The following is a 17,463-nucleotide window of genomic DNA, read 5'->3' as shown; positions in this document are numbered from 1 at the left end:
TTGGCTCTTACGCTCACATATGCTTATAATTCAAACTTTTGCCGTTTATTTGTCACTTAATTACCTAACGCTATTACAAAAAAAAAAACAACAACAACAAAAACAACAACTTCTGAAATCATTATGGCTAACCTTGACCTATATACCCAAAGAAGGCAACAGGCACCGAGAATATTAGATTTGGATAGGAAACCAGTAGCTATAGTTTAACTCAATTTCCACATTCCAAGCGCAATTTATGGTACACAGAAAGTAGCACTCGAAATTATACGGAGCAAAGTCTCTTTAGGAATAATTTCGTGGAAGATTCGTCGTCGGTTAAAACCGATAAAATAATAATAGAGATTGATGTGTCTCTGCTTCTGACCTGGACCCTCTCTTCCCTCCTTGCAGCATTTAAATCGTCGTCTGAAGAACCAAACCAATGATATTTTTGAAGAATCTCAATTTCTATAAAGCCAATACAAATAATATTATATAAAGCTTCAGGACCCATGCTCCCTCCTAAGGACGAGGGATCTAGAAGCTAGTCGGGCAAAAAGAGTCGAAAATGATAAACAACGACTTCAGCCATAGATGACAATTAAGCTATTTTAGTCGCAGGAAATACTTTATTTGGAAATAATTCATTTCCCCTGTCCCTTTTTAAGCAAGAACGTTCATTCAGTTTTGGGCAGAAGGCAGAATTGTTAAATGAAATCTGTCAAGAACTTTCTAGTGCAAGTAAATCATGGATACGAAATCTTCTCGAACATGAAGCTTTGAAATCAAATATCACTAAAAACTGATATTTGCTTTACGTCTCCTTGAAAAGGGCATTTGTTAAGGGTGTCTGGAATGCTCATGATACTCAAGCCATTTTCTTTTTCCGGTGCTCTTCGAAGTCAAGTTTTTGCAAACGTGCGATTACAATCTATGCAGGATAAAGCTATTAATTTTTTTTTTTTTTTTTTTTTTATTTTTTTTTTTTTTTTATGAGTAGCTACATTGTGTGCGAACCCGTGTACGTGAGCCGTCTGCATGCGACCCTCCCCCCCCCCTCCATTGCAGATGGAAGAACACTGGTAGACTGCACGTAAGTTGTCACTACAATCTTTTCTCACTGACAGCCACCCTTCTCCCCTTTGAGAAATCTTGAGGGAACGATTCCTGATGAAAATCTCTTTTTATTTATTTATTTTTTTGTGGCAATTATATAGTTACATATTCAGTGCGACTGATGTAGAAAGCAAATCATAGCTCAGCCGATTCTAATGCAATCCTCTTCCCGATGCAACGTATCATTCTATTAGGACTTGTTTTTTTTTGTAAATGGGAGTTCAAATCAGGTAATATTTTACTGAATTATTGGTAAGAGAACACCTATTTAAAGTCCACTGGTCTGATTTTCATTTCAGTGTTTTCAGGAGCACTTGCCTCAGGAGTACTTCCTAAATGATCCCAGTGGATGTTGCCGAGAGGAGTTCCACTGCTTGGGTAAAGACCGTTGAGGTTTGACGAGACCACACAATTTTTACTGTACCACCATCCTCCTCCACGTTCCTTGTTGCACTCGCCGTAAGGAAGGTCTCTATCCCAAGTGGCAAAAGAGAAGTTGTTATGGAAACCAAACGAATCATTCTTGACAGTCCCATCTGTCGAAAAATCGAAAAAAAAATAAACAAATAAATAAAAGAATCAACTTTACAAACTGGACATATTTAATGAAGCTTTAAGTTCTATGTTTGTGGTTAGTAAGTATGATGACAATACTGGGAGATATTTTGCATGTTAAAGAAAAGGAAGTTTTCTGAAGAAAACTAAAGGCATGAAGAGAAATACGAGTTCCACTTACTCTTTTAACTTCACTATTCAAATTGTAGATCATATGCTTCGGCATCGAGTAGTAAATGGATTACAATGAGACTAATAATTTGTTTAATTCATCAGTTCGACAAAAGCATGTACATACTTGCCACTAAACTGTTATTTAGTGACGTTGATTGGGATATATTAATTTAGCTACATGGGAACGAAGCGTTTGAAATGCCATGATAAATGTGGACGATGATCAAATAATAACCATAATTGATGAGGAAGTGGAGGAGGATAGGCTAAACGAAGCAAATTGACTTACCCCAACGATTGCTGAGTTTCAGCCGGTAGGTAGTGCTCTCGTTTCCAATTCCAAACCAACCATACTCAGCGTAAAGTGGCTCTTCATTAGTTACTCCCAGTTCTATGCGAAGTCTATTTGCCGTTTCATTTCCTGTCAAGCGGTGGATCTTTTCCAGTCCGAGCCAAAATTCCTGAGTGAAGAAATTTCCGAAGCCATGTTTGTACTCTTCCCAGGTACGATTGAAGTTCATGGATCCTTTAAGTCTCTTCTGAAACACTATCCATCCTCCACCAGCAGTGGTCTGGTCGCAAAATACGTCAAAGGCGCCTAAACCATCACGAGGCTCGATTGTATAGACATTGCTGATTCGTCCACCCGACTTGTACACGTCAGCACAGTCCTTAGCTAACGAAAGAGAAATATCTAAATTCTGTCAACGGAGTTGTACAAACGGAAAAATTTTACACACTTTTATACCCTATCTTGGATAGATAACAACATTTCAAATTTCTCTTCGGTCGCCGTTGAAATCTGGGCATTCCAATGAACCAGCACCTCAATCAACAAACCTCACAATGGGTATCGAAAGATACCAACTATTGGGATAATCTATTAGGCGTAAGCAATTGATATTGAACTCAACAGCTCAGGTTTGTTTTCTCGTTTACACATGTCTTTGGTATGATTAGTGTAAAAAAATGAGTGGATTGATTAAAAGAGGCGATTCCTGTTTAGCGTTGTGTCGTACGATTACTACAAGGGTTCCTAGGAGAAAACGCGGTGACCTGTTAAAAGTGGTGATGTAACAAATATAATAAACACCCCCTCAGCAAGCTTGTGCATTTATGCTTACCGAAACCACGTAAAGCCAAAAAAAAAATATAATAATTTGTAGGATTGCTTAAGTTTTTGTATATATTAGTTCAATCGATTCCATAACGTCTCAGATCCAAAAAATACGACATTCTGAGTTAATTATGTCGTGTATATCCCAAGGTGTGGATTTCATCGCCTGCTTGATTTTTCCGAAAAAAACATGAGCTTCACGTTTCTACTCCCTTTAAAGTTGATGGATCAGTTTCCTTTGCACGCGAAGCTTCTTTATTTTCTGGTTTTTTGCTTTGTTTTTCGCCGTTTTTTTATATCTTATCAACAAACATTTGCGAGTGATGAATGATTCCTATCGAACATAGAGGTTAAATGAAAGGGCATTTTCTTTTATCTTCCCACAAAAAGCTGGAAACTCAAATTCTTTCGCACGCAAAGCTTCTTTAGTATTTTTTTTCTTGTTTTTCTTTTGTTTTGTTTTTTGTTGTCTTTTTTTGTTTTCGAATGACATTAGATTTTGTTAGACATTTAAGAATAAACACTAGCGAGAAAAACACACAACGTTTCGATGACTCCATGTCATCATTCTCAAGTGAGAAGAGAATAAAAATGAATAGTTGATTTATACTGTACGAAGGTGGCAAACGTAAAAAGTTTAAAATATTTAAAATATTTAAATAAATAATTGCGCGTGTTAAGTTCATAAATGTAAACTATTAAATAAATAGTTTCGCGCGTATGGAATCCGATTGTTTGTTCAAAGAGGGCTTCATCTTCTTTATGAAAAGCATTTCATGAACTAAACAGTCCAGTTTCCCGGTGCACTTTTTAAGTACGTTGAAATGCTTGGTCAGGTCGCCGATGGTTTGTAGGCCGTGGTCGTTCTTTAGATGTTTGCCGATGGCCGAATTACGGTGCTCATTAATACGTTGATGTAAATGCCGGCTGGTGTACCCGACGTACTCTGCATCACACAGATCACATTTATAATTATATACAACGCATTGTTGGCTAACTATTGGAGGTTTAGGCTCACGTACTCTGAGATCTTCACAGATTTTGCGACTCTTGAACACGGGATGAAGTTTTTTTGTTTTGTTTAGTTTTTTAATTTCTTATCAATCGATATCTGTCATGAAATCTATCTTAGGAAAATAGCGATTATGTGAACGTTTAGTCGTCTCTTTTCTTTCAGTATCCATTTCCACTTTACTTTCATATATTTTTGAAGTTGTAAGGTCACCTATATTTCTGCACGCAAGGCTCCCTCAATAATATGATTCTTCATTGTCGCATATCCGCAAAGGATGAGATATTCCTATAAAGCCACGATACTCTACCTCCATTTCGCTTTCTAGTTTGAAGTTCACACAATTTTCTTCACGCCAGCCTAAGTAACCTTATTTTTCTTTTCAAATACTGATTGAATCATTGTTAAGTTAATAGGTTGGTACGAGAAAATATGACATTATCACCAAAGAGAACTAGCATATGGTAATTGTGGTATCAAGACAGCTGCATCTTTGGAGTGTATGAGGTGACACAGGTCCGCAGATGCATTACTATCAAAGGCTGGCAACGCATTAAATCTAGTCAGTAGCTTAGACAGGTGAATTTTGTTTTTTGTGTGTGGGAAAGTCAAAGTCAGGAGTAATTCTATCTTGGTGGGGGATACAGTGCTGCTAATACAATTTCTGAAATCTGTCTAATAGGACATCCTAACTTCATTCCGAAAAAGTGTATTAAAAGTAATACTCAAATTTTTTTATAACATCTTACACAAAACTGCGAAAAAACGTGTAAAACTTGAATCACCCGACTACACACGAGAGAAATAATCTTACTTACATATTCCTACGCTCTTGTTTTGCTTTGAAATTTTGATTTCCAATTGAAGCTGTTCAAGTTGTTCTTGCGTCTCTTTCAGGGAGCCTCCTGTGTCGTTATGGCGAGGTATCAGGGCTGCATGCTTCGAAGCAAAACGGTTCGTCATAACAAAAAGCGCCACTAGCAGCAAAGCGGAAATTAGGAAAACAGAAGACATTCTGAGATGTGAAGTTTGATCCAACTCAGTAAAAGCTGCAATGATCGGTTGCAATATAGTTTCAGACTGGAAAAATTTAAAAAATTAACGGATGAAAAAATCAGACAGTAATAAAAATTAAATATTTCAGCGAGGAATGGGGTTCTTACTTGCAAGGGAAGCAGCCCTCCAAATGCGTTATTGAAATTGTCTGAAAGATCAGCGAGTTCACAAGCACGCCTTCAGTTAGATCGAAGGAACTCAAACTCTATACGAGCAGAGCGCATTCCAGCCTATAAGCACACCCTGTACCAGGTACCTAGGAAACAGACACGTAATCAGGAAATGGCCTGTTGCCAGCAGTTGTATCAAATGTATTACATTTCCTCCCTCCCCTCTTTGTTTGATGTACATCGTATTCCTCACATAATTTTTTTTATTGCTTCATCTCTCTCATCACTGACGTTTTATTTGGGTATTTATGATTATTAGGAATAAAGCTGTCATATTGGTGCCAGCTTTCATGTTTGTTATCAGATCGTGTTTGAGAAGCTCTCAGGAAACGATCGGAGCAAGAATTATCCGCACAGTGAATCGCTATTAACTGGACCGGCAACAGTAGATTGCTTCGGAGATCAACAGTGATTTGACAAATATCAGTGTCAAACTGGACGAAATCAGTGCGCAAACTCATAGCGTGACATAGCTCCCTTAAAATCATCGAAAATCTATGCCTTTACTCAATCACCGCCCGTGTCAAATCTCGTTTGCATTTAATTCTATCTTCTTTAACTGATGGGGTCAAAATGGAATATAGGCTTTGAGTAGGCTTAAGGAGGAAGTCATATAAAAGTTATCATCCAAAAGCTGGTTGAGGCAACGAAAGAAGCAGTATTGGTCGGAATGAGCGTCTTCAATAACATTCGTCTAAGGTCATGAACCACGCAAGGAGAAAAAATATTATTGAGCTCTGAAAAGAGTCAAGGGGAGATAAAAGGTATAGATTTTCGGTAACAAGCCCACTTATAAAATTTGGTCACGGTCGTCGTCTTACCTTAGAAAAGGCACTTCCAGCGTTTCTGCGCAGGCACTGGTTATCAGACAATCAAAACAGAAGTTATAATGTTAGATATTTGTTCGTTCTGTTTGTTTGTTTGTTTATTTTTCATTTTCAACAGGTAAAACCCAAATTCGAGGTGGCATGTCCCTCAAAGACTCAACTCCATTTCACCTATTTAGTTTTTCTTTCAACAACGCTTGACATAAACTCTAAAAAGAAGTTCTAAGATGAAAATTGGCGTATAAAAAGTGAAACTCAATTCAAACAACTTAAGTGAATCTCGAAGTATTTGCGACAAAAGGGGGAGAAGCGACCGGGGCCGCTAAGTCCTCACGTGCGAAATTGACCTTGAAAATAATGTTTTCTACAACGGTTTGAACATTTTATTGTAGTTAAACTGCATGTTATAGATACGCTTTTTTTTTTTTTGCCTGATTTTGCTTCAGCGAAGCCCGTTTAAGGATGCGAGGAATGTTAAAAAGCTAATCCGGGAAATGTCTTCGCCGGGAATTGTAAGTTGCGGCTAAAAGTTCTAAGCTGAAGTAGACAGATTTTCATCGATGCAATCAGCAGCGCTCTATCCCCCACCACTCCTCCCACGCCAAGAGTGACCTCAACCCTTAATTCACTCGTTAACACTACTGACTAGACTTAATGCGTTACCTGTATCACCACATACACTCTGAAGTGTATGCAAGTGTTCGATCTGCTAATCTAATTACGATATACTAGTTCTCTCCAATGATAATGCCACCATAATTATACCGGAATATTAATGTAGCAAACGATTAAATATTAGCATTTGAAAACTTTTAAGGTTCCTTACGAGCGGAAAGTTACTTGACAATCTGACTTAGAGGCAAAATAGGGATACAACTTCATGTCTCATAAGAAAGCTACATCCCTCTCGGATATCCGGTTATGAGAAATCACATTATTAAAGGAGCATTGCGTGCACAGATACGGGTGACCTTCCAACTTCAAAGAGACGTAGGAGTAAAGGGGGAGTGGATATGCTGAAAAGAAAAGAGACGAATTACACTTTCGCTCACCTTTTTGTTCGATAGGTATTTTATATCCCTCACAGATGTCTGTTGAAAGGAAATAAGTAAAAATAGAACCAAAAAAATCCGTAACGAAACAAAACAAACGAGAAAATAAACATTAAAGGAGGTTTGCATGGCAAGGAAACCAATCGCAGATTTTTAGAGGGAGAAAAAGAGAGAAAACTCGTTTTAAACCTGCAAATAACCTCTCCGTTCGAAGGGGATTTCACTTTATCACATCCCTTGCAGATTTCCTTCGATAGGAAATAAAAAAAAAACCAAAAAAAAAACCAAAAAAAACAAAACAAAACAAAACAAAATGAATCAAGAAATGACAAGTGAACATGAATAAAAGGAACTGCGTGCGAAGGAAAGTGACCTTTCGACTTTTTAGGGAGAAGAAACGTGACGCAATTTTTCTTATCGGGATAACATAGTAGGCGATGAAATCCCCACTTCAGCGTATGCACGACAAAATCTATTAGAATTTTCGTGATAATTTCATATTTAACTCATTTATGATGGATGGGTTTGAATTTACCTATAAAAGAGCTGAAACTGAAACTTTGGTTCTTTATGTAGTCTTGTTTTTGTCTTTACATGGTTTTAGTAAGCGTAAACACACAAGCTAGCTGAGGAAGCGTAACTTACCGTTGGTAAGCACATACTATACATACAAGACAACATCTATTTGATCCTTTTTTACTCTAAAAACTCTACCAGTTTCATCGCGTGGCTTAATGCAGAACAGATCTCCTTTAAAAAGAGTTTAAGGTTTTCCTTTTTTTTCCACTTAGCAAACTTAAGACTTTTGTAATCGAGATAAAAATATGAACTTATGAGTTCAACATCAATATTTTGGAGGGGGAATTTAAAATTAACTCAAATTACCTAAATACGAAAAATTGGACATTTGGTAAATTAGTAATTGCAAATGTAAGGTGCGTGCGGAGAGATGTGCCAACACCAAACTTCAAAGGGAAATACAAAAGGGAATGATTAGCGGAAACTGTTCCATTTTACATCGAGGTTTGATTAAATGTCAAATATTTTCGTAAGCCCCCGGCAAGAAACAAAATGATAGAAGAATCCTTGCGTGAGGAGGAATCATGACCTTCCAACTTTTAAATAAAGGAAAAAACAAAATTACATTTAAAAAATGTCATCACTCTTTCAGGGGTATTTGCACTCAGACACATGGACTCCCTTGGCTAATTAAAAAGCATAATTCGCATCATTAGACTTTTTTATCAAAAAATGCCGCCACGATATCAACAAACTCAATTTTAAACGTATTACCAAATTTTCTAATCTCTATTCTGAAGAGTGGTCGGCTCTAAAAAGTCTTAGAAAACGCAAAGACATAGTTATCAAAGCGGCCGGTAAGGGCGCCTCAATCGTTGTTTGGCACACCGACCTCTACCAAAAAGAAGCTTTGCGGCAACTTTCTGACACCTCTTTTAATCAAAAGATCGACAAAGACCTCACTGCCAGCAATCAAAACTCCGTCAAGAATACGATCAACCAACTCATAACTAAACAAGAATTTCCGGCCACAGCAAAAAATCTCATCATAACCACTCCTAGAACTTCTCGTATTTACTTTTTACCTAAAATTCACAAACCTAACAACCCGGGTCGGCCCATTGTCTCGGCTTGCAGTTGTCCTACCGAACTTATCTCCAGCTATCTAGACAAAATTATGGCTCCCATCGTCAAAACTTTGCCATCATATATTTAAGACAGCCAACACGCTCTTCAAATTTTTCGAGACTTTAATTTCCTTGGCCAAAACAAACTTCTTTTCACCATGGATATTACGTCTCTTTACACTGTAATTCCTACTGGCGAAGGCCTTCTGGTCCTTAAACATTTTTTTGATCAACGTACTGTTAAGGAACCTAAATTTGAAACACTACCACGCTTAGCCGAACTAGTGCTCACACTCAATTGTTTTTCATTCGGAAACACCTTCTTCAAGCAAACCAATAGTGTAGCCATGGGCACTAAAATGGGACCTAGCTATGCCAATCTTTTTGTAGGTTTTGTCGAACATCAATTTTTCAGCCAATACAACGGGTCCAAACCTGAACTCTATGGTCGCTACATCGACGATTGTATCGGCGCTACCTCCTCTACCAGAGAGGAGCTCACTCAAGTCATAACCGCAGTCAATTCTTTTCACCCGGCTCTGAAATATACTTGGGAAATTTCTGACAATTCTTTATACTTTTTAGACGTCAAAGTTTCAATTGAAGGTAACGGTTTATGCACTAGTGTGTATTACAAACCTACAGACTCGCATAATTACTTGTTATATTCGTTGTCGCATCCATCTCACGTTAAGAATTCCATTCCTTTTTCTCAGTTTCTAAGACTTCCTCGTTTATGTAGTGATGACTCTGATTTCCACCATAAATCAGAGTCAATGTGCCAGTTCTTCGATAAACGTGGTTACCCTGTTTCCGTCGTTCAAGCGGGTTACCACCGCGCTCAACTTATTGATCGACATTCAGCACTTCAAACGTCGCATAAGGAAGATTCCGACCGCATTCCATTCACTCTTACGTTTCACCCTCACAACCACTCAGTTAAATCCATCATTCTTAAAAACTTTAAATTACTTCAAAACGATCCAGAGACAAGCACTATATTTTCGCAGCCTCCGCTCATTTCATTCAAACGCGACAAAAACATAGGAAATTTTTTGGTCAGAAGTTCTTTTCAGACTATTGACCAACCAGGCACTTTTAAATGCGCTCGTGCACGATGCAAAACGTGTCATTTCATTCACAACACTGATAAAATATCGGGACCTAAACGATCCATTAAGATCAACGATCACTTCACGTGCACCTCCGCCAATGTAATCTATTGCATAACTTGCACTTATTGCAAAAAGATATACATCGGCGAAACAGGCAGAAGACTAGGTGACCGATTCCTAGAACACCTTCGAGACGTGGAAAGAAATGACAAGGACACATCGAAACCAGTCGCTAGACATTTTAATTTACCTAACCATTCTAAGCAACATATGGCAATCTGCCGTCTTTCCTTGCACTTAGGTGGCACGCAAAGCCGTAAAAATCTTGAACAAAAGCTCATCTTTCAAACCGGCAGTCTAAATCCCACAGGGATCAACGAACGCTTTTCATTCCACTAATTTATTCATGTTTTTCTCGTTGCCATGCTCCCACCAATAACGTAGCTCCATTTCCTGCCTTTAAAAGCACACACAACCCACAATTCCTCTATTCGCTCCGACGAAGGGCTAACGCTCGAAATGTCAGCTTTTGTAATCATGACGGTGGCCAATTTACCATTTCAACTTTGTTGACAGAGCGAACTATACTTCAATCTTATTACTTTAAGAACATTTAAACCAATTCCAGCAAATATTTTGGAAACATGACCAACTTGCGAGTAAACTATGAATTTCCGGTGTTAAAAATCAGCAAAGTTCCTTAGCGCAAAAACAACGATAAAAAAAAAAAGAAGATAAAATGTGGGAATACTGCTTTGCGTCACTTTTTACAATACTGCCTTACATTTTCAATACGCTCGTAAACGCATTAAACGATGTCATACATCGAACGCGCATCTTTGGTTCAGCGCCTTGTTATCAAGTGTTAGCGCCCGTGTTGTAAAGTCACCACTTGCGTATGTTGTGATCGAGAGAGAAGAAAAATGTCGACCTGGTCTGGTCCAGAATCTTCTCTCTTTGCTCTTACGTCTGCATCTAAGTCGTTTTACTCGAGTAAAATTGCTTGTAGTTGTGGATAACAATCTTGAGAGGTTTAGTCTTCTTCTTTTGTAGTTTTCCTGTATATCGATTATTGCATGATTCAATATTGAATGCTCGCAATTATGCTTGAAATAAACGCATGCACGACACAGCTCAACACTCGTGTGTACGCCATGTTGGAAACGCACTCGATAAAAGAGACTGGCGCTGACATCTGACGTCAGCGTTTTCACAGCGTTTTCGAAAATATACGTTACGACCGTCCACACGAAGACGCATAAACGGCGTTTTCAAATTTATCCACTTTGGAGAGTGTTTTCGAATTTATGCGTTTACGGTGAGCGTTTTCATCGTCTTCGTGTGGACGGAAGGCCTAAACGCATAAAAAAGTTTGCGTTTACTAGGGTTTGCGTTTACAATCGTCTTTGTGTGGACGGGGCCTCAGGTGCACCAGCACATAAGTTGAGATGGACTCTGCTCCTAGACTAGGAGTAACCGGCTTACCTGCCAGCAACGCTGATGTTTCATTACTACTTGTACCAGTGTAATCAAAGTTTCTTCTGTATATCTGAGATAATGCTCTATCATCTGTAAGAATTATTTACCTTTCTAGATTAAATTATTTGATAACTACCCGGTTTCCATGCGTGTTCTATATTATATATAACGACAAACATAGAACTTGAATTTTTCGTGATTATAAAGTTCACTGTTAATTTACTTTTATTCCCTTTATTCTGTTGGTTTCCATAAGGACATTCCTTTTGGCACTTGATGACACTTCGTCAAACGTAAATTAAAAACCTGAAAAAAAAGGTATAAAAAAGATCAGTTCTTCCTGCACGGGCGTGCATCAAGGCTTGAGCATCAGTAATCGCGATTTTTGTATATCAGAGACGTAAGTGAAAAAATGCGAAGAATTGTGTCAAATACATCTAAATTTAGATTATGTTCCACTTCTTGTTAAAAAATATAGTATTAAACTTACGCTCAGAGTCAGATTTAGTGAGTTCGGACATCACACACAGACTTACTTCATGTAATTTTTTTTAAAGAATTTTCTCGATATCGTTGGTGGTGAAGCAAAACGAGGAGTTTCCTCCTTATCAACTAAACGTGTTGCTGAGATAATCAGTTGGTGGAGAGGAAATGTACCCATATGAGGGTCGTACATAATTGCATGAGCAGGGCAGGAAAAAGCACTACCACCCTGTGGGATGGGAGCTAAAATAACCAAAAAAGAGAAGGAAAGAGTGAGTCAAAATACAAATAACGAGTAAAAATACTCAGCGATGCCACACAACAAAACGTCTAATAAGTTATTTATTATCCAACATGCCAAATTGTTATTTCAGTCCGATCGAATTTCGCGGATGTTTGTTTAAAAGGAGTGCCTGACGGAATTGGCGCGTTATCGTGTTGCTGTTTCTATTTTCTTCAATAAATGAAGAAATTTCCTGGTCGTCTAATGAAGAAACTTCCTGGTCGTTTACCTTTTTTTCTTCGTTCGACTAATGTAATAAACTTGGATCTATATTTTCCAACCATTCCGACTCTTCGTCGCCAGAAATATGATTCAAATTGTCCGCCATTTTTTTTTTTGTAACTTCAATTCGATTATTCGCTTGCTCGATGCGAGAAAACCTCTCTAACCGGTTCTTTGGAGTACAAATACCGCGTGATGTTTGTACTCGTCTATGGCGTTATTCGTACTCTACGGAGTGTAGTTTGATAATAAGATTAAATACTTCTAACCAAGTTAGTTTAGGCCGGACGGTAAATTTCGAATATTTTTCCCTCCCTCTCAGTCAATAAGTAGAGACGAAAATTTAAGACAATGATAAGTTCTAGAAATAAGTGTAGGACAGCACTTTTGCGTTCTTTTCCATATATAACTAAATGGGATTCGTGCATGTGAATTAAGAATCAGGATACTGGTGAAAACGAAGTGCCGCTGTTCTTCGATTAATCGTCTCAAGATGGCGAGCTTCATACAATCCGTTCAATTTTGTGTCATTGCGGACACCTAAAGGTCTTCTATGACTTAAGTCACATACAGGACATCTAATGGGTGTTTTTTTGTGACAATCTTATCAAAACGTCAAGTCTGCGATTTTATTTGTCCAAGTTTTAGAAGGAAGCCGTTTCCCATTACAAAATTATTACTAATTTAAGCATGAGTTGGTAAGTCGTAGAAATCTTAAATTTCATTGGCAGGATTGTTTACGAGGCATCAAAATCGCTCGTCTTTGAAACCTCAACAGCGATGTCTTTGACTTATTCACTTTAGCCATTCAACAAGTCATTATGATCTGCCCTCACCTGATAAAACTGCAAGTATGCTTTTCAGTACGAGGCGATGAGGACATAATATATCGTATGGATTGGTAATCAATAACAATGTCTCACCCTTGTCTTTCAAATTTCAGAAGTAAGTCAGTATCACATGCAAGGGACGTGGGATATGGTAAGAATATATTTGAAACTGCGAGACAGAATCCTCAATAGATGGATAAAACTAAACGATATGCGTCAGAAACTAACGTTTACCCTCTTTTGCCCTCTGGGTTGGATTAAACTCGTTCATTGAAGAATAATCCTGATCAACATTTGTTAGCGAGGCAGCGAAGATTGGCAAATACAGAAAACATGACGAGCTTTGCTCAAGAAAAAAATTCTCAGCAGGCATCGTAAACTGATGCCGAGGTTTGGGGAAGAAGGCGTTGGGTGGATGTCATCACATTAATTACACCACAATGTAATTAAAAAGATTAGCGTCCACGAATCCACGAGAGATACGCGATTGCGTGCGAGTTAACGCGGGGTCATCTGTTGGCGATGAAAATCAAAATCATGAAATGAAATGAAGTTTGTTGTGCGCGTAATGGTCATAAAATACTGCGTTTTCTCTGTTTCTGCCTGTTTCCTTATAACGACATTTTTAATCACGTAGTCTTTCAAAGATCCTTCCTTTTCACAGAAGAGGCAATACCGGCGAGGCGCCGTATTCGAAAAGCCTCTCTTTCGATTATTTAGGTATGATTCTTTCGCTTGGTTTGCCATAAAACAGTAACAAAAGATATCGCAATTTTCATGTGCCGTACGACCTGAATAACAACCGTATCGAATTTCCAGTATTGCGTCACTTGGTGGATCGATCAGTGTTCACGCTTTGCGATCGTAGTACACGATGTTATTGTTTTGGTACAAAACCTGTGGCGGTCGCACGACTTGGCCTCGTATCCTGGTTAAATTCTTACCAATATTATAATATTAAACCTCGACGAGATTTTTCATGTCGAAATGTCGAAAAGCATCATGTTTTCGATTTCGAAACCATTCGAAATGAAGTCATAGAGGCAGTCGGATTTTCGACGTGCGGGTTTCCACCGGCTAACTTAACCACGCAGAGTCTTTGCAGGATTACAAGTGCCACACTTGACCCTTGCAAGCATTGGTATCTACTTTTGAAAGAGGTATGTGACGTTCATTTGCGTAAATATTTCATATGCGATGTATTTAAGATATTTCCCGACGAAATCCAAAGTGTAGCGACACGGGAACTTCAGCCGGCCAACTCATCGTTCGAAGTAGTGGGGTTAGCCAGGATTCCCGACCTCGTTCACGTTGTGTTCACGTTCGGTCTAATAGCTGGTCTATCTTCTTCGTAATAAACAATCCCCGACGAACTTATTAAATCTGCGGGATTTATGACTATCGTAAATCTGGTGAACTCCCCCACGCTAGACTTTGAGCCCGAAGGCGCGAAAAATTTCTCTTTTGGCGCCAAACTCAGTCACGACTCCGAAGAGCTCGCTTCCTAACTTACCGAAAGATCAGCTAGAGTAAATTCCCTTGGAGTGGAACTGAAGAAGCTTCGAACACAGATTTCTCATCTCGAATCAGCATGGAGTCAATTTTACAGACCCTTTTTTCCACCTCAATGTTCGTCCCTTGTCGTGGTGAGGTGGCTTGAGTGCCTTAATGACCAATTGCAATACAATGCCTTTAAAGAATTCAGCTTCAGTTGGTGGGCTGTATTTTCTGCAAGGTAGAGGCCAGACTAACACGGACTTTGTCATTGTAGTTATTGTTATGATTATTATACTTATCATTATTATTAATGATTTTGTTATTGTTATCATTATCTTTATGATTGTGATTGAATCATTTTCAAAATGAAATAGGCTGCTCAATGAGGATGGCATGCTGAGGCAAGTAGATTTTCATTTATTTACCCCCCTCCTCCCAAGTAGAAATTCAAGTGTTTCTGATAGTTTTTCTCTTCAATAGATTGTTAGAATGCAGAAGATTTTCTAAGACACATTGTTCAGAGGGCTTGTCTTAAGTAGTTGTTTTCTGATTCAAAACCACCTGCCTAGTTCTGTTTCTCTTGGGTAGTTAGTCCATGGACTGTTGTTATCTGATGGCAGAACTAACAGGTGGATCTGTTTCTCTTGGGTAGTCAGTCCATTATGGGTTGTTGTTATCTGATGGCAGAACCACCAATCTGTTCTGTTTCTCTTGGGTAGTCAGTCTATGGACTGTTGTTATCTGATGGCAGAACCAGTCCCTATTTTTTTTCAGCTCTATGCTGTCAGTCTTTTATGGACAGTTATTTTTATCTGATGGAAGTTTTAGCTTGCTCTTTTTGTTTTGAAAAATGTGTTGCTTATGCTGTTTGTCACGTATCATCTGTTATTAGTCGGAGGCACTTTCGTCAATCAATGCTATCATTGTCTTCATTATTATTATAATTGTTAATTCAGCTGCTACTCTTCTCTCTTTGCCACAGGGCCCACTACAGACAGCACTAGCTTAATGAAGTCCCAAAACCTTTCACAATGAGCCAACTCAAGAATTGCAGTCCTGAACAGTTTTTGGGGTTTTCCCGGCTTTTCTTGAGATTATTTTGTCTCAGTTTCAATTACTTGGATACTCATTCAGCTAGACTAACAATAACACCATTTTGTTCATAGATAAACATTGAAATAATCATAATAGTAATATAAATGATAATAATAATGATTTGTTATTGTTATCATTATCATTATCTTTATGATTGTGATCATCATTTTCAAATTGAATTAGGCTGTTCAGTGAGGATGGCATGCAGAGGCAAGTAGATTTTCATTTAATTCCTCCCCCCTCCCCCCAAATAGAAATTCAAGTGTTTCTGATAGTTTGTCTCTTTAATAGATTGTTAGAATGCAGAAGATTTTCTAAGACACATTGTACAGAGGTCTTAAATAGTTGTTTTCTGATTCAAAACCACCTGCCTAGTTCTGTTTCTCTTGGGTAGTTAGTCCATGGACTGTTGTTATCTGATGGCAGAACTAACAGGTGGATCTGTTTCTCCTGGGTAGTCAGTCCATTATGGGCTGTTGTTATCTGATGGCAGAACCACCAATCTGTTCTGTTTCTCTTGGGTGGTCAGTCTATGGACTGTTGTTATCTGATGGCAGAACCAGTCCCTATTTTTTTTTTCAGCTCTATGCTGTCAGTCTTTTATGGACAGTTATTTTTATCTGATGGCAGTTTTAGCTTGCTCTTTTTGTTTTGAAAAGTGTGTTGCTTATGCTGTTTGTCACGTATCATCTGTTATTAGTCATAGGGTGACTTTGGTCAATCAATGCTATCATTGTCCTTAGTATTATTATTATTAATTCAGCTGCTACTCTTCTCTCTTTGACACAGGGCCCACTACAGACAGCACTAGCTTAATGAAGTCCCAAAACCTTTCACAATGAGCCAACTCAAGAATTGCAGTCCTGAACAGTTTTTGGGGTTTTTCTGTCTTTTCTTAATTTGTTTTTGCCCCAGTTTCAATCACTTGGATACTCATTCAGCTAGACTAACAATAACACTATTTTGTTCATAGATAAACATTGAAATAATCGTAATAGTAATATGAATGATAATAATAATGATTAGATTAATGGAAGTAATCATAGGAATTATAACCATCAGGATAATGAACATTATTTCTCTAACTATTGTAAATATTTTTATCATTATTATTATTATTATTATTATCATTATTATTGTTATCACTGTTATTATTATCATTATCATTATTATTGTTATCAATGTTATTATTATTTCCATCATGAATTATTAGAGATGCTTGGAAAAAAATGATCTATAGTTCCCTCCAACTCATTATTCTTTCAGTTAAGTGAATTAAGACTTTGTTAACAGTTACTGCTTTATTCTGTCATTCCTGATGACCATAGAAGTGGTGAAAGTCCACAGATATTATCCCTCTAAGAGTTTCTCCAGGTGTTTTTTTTTTCCTCTGAATTTGGTTACAACAGAATGAAGGGCATCAGAGTATTGTGCGCCCAGCTAGACATGAATTGCATTAATATTACAGGGTCATTTTGCTGTATTCAGGGTTTAATCTTAGCCTTCTACAGACAAGTTTGTTCCTCTAAATGCAAAACACATTTTACAAACTTACAAAAACTGCCAAGAAACAGCTACTAAATTTATGGAAACATGACGAACAAGTCAACTAGACTGTGTACTACACATCATTGAAATCAAAGTATCACTTTAGGAACATAAAATCGCATTTTTAGTTTCCCATTTTTAGTGCCTGAGAAAAGATCAGGCCACCAGATTACTTCAAATTCCCTGGTTGCTCGTCCATCTCAA

At 37.9% G+C, this 17,463-nt stretch overlaps 1 protein-coding gene and 1 long non-coding RNA gene across 2 annotated transcripts; one reads left to right on the top strand and one right to left on the bottom strand.

The window, feature by feature from the left end:
* Positions 1-1,146: 1,146 nt before the first annotated feature.
* LOC148741071 (angiopoietin-related protein 7-like) lies at positions 1,147-7,721 on the bottom strand. The gene is made up of 4 exons (XM_088762836.1): positions 7,707-7,721; positions 7,062-7,100; positions 2,117-2,528; positions 1,147-1,634 (listed from the first exon to the last, which is right to left on the bottom strand). The coding sequence occupies exons 1-4, from the start codon at positions 7,719-7,721 to the stop codon at positions 1,363-1,365; spliced, it is 738 nt and encodes a 245-aa protein (XP_088618962.1). The 3' UTR covers positions 1,147-1,362.
* Positions 7,722-13,446: 5,725 nt separating this feature from the next.
* On the top strand, positions 13,447-17,308 carry LOC148741070 (uncharacterized). Its single transcript, XR_015992790.1, has 2 exons — positions 13,447-14,279; positions 14,991-17,308. It is a non-coding gene; the product is annotated as an uncharacterized LOC148741070 (long non-coding RNA).
* The last annotated feature ends 155 nt before the right edge of the window (positions 17,309-17,463 follow it).

This window comes from Stylophora pistillata, chromosome 1 (assembly GCF_964205215.1).
Source record: "Stylophora pistillata chromosome 1, jaStyPist1.2, whole genome shotgun sequence".
Lineage (NCBI taxonomy): Eukaryota > Metazoa > Cnidaria > Anthozoa > Scleractinia > Pocilloporidae > Stylophora > Stylophora pistillata.
The sequence above is the reverse complement of the archived record's forward strand: the minus strand, read 5'-3'. Positions and strand labels throughout refer to the sequence as shown.

What these genes read in the sequence shown, in the direction of transcription:
- LOC148741071 (XM_088762836.1), bottom strand. An exon ending in AATACCTATCGAACAAAAAG is followed by an intron (nt 2,529 to 7,061) that starts GTGAGCGAAAGT and finishes CTCCGTTGACAG; the next exon opens with AATTTAGATATTTCTCTTTC. An exon ending in GAAACTCAGCAATCGTTGGG is followed by an intron (nt 1,635 to 2,116) that starts GTAAGTCAATTT and finishes ATTTTTCGACAG; the next exon opens with ATGGGACTGTCAAGAATGAT.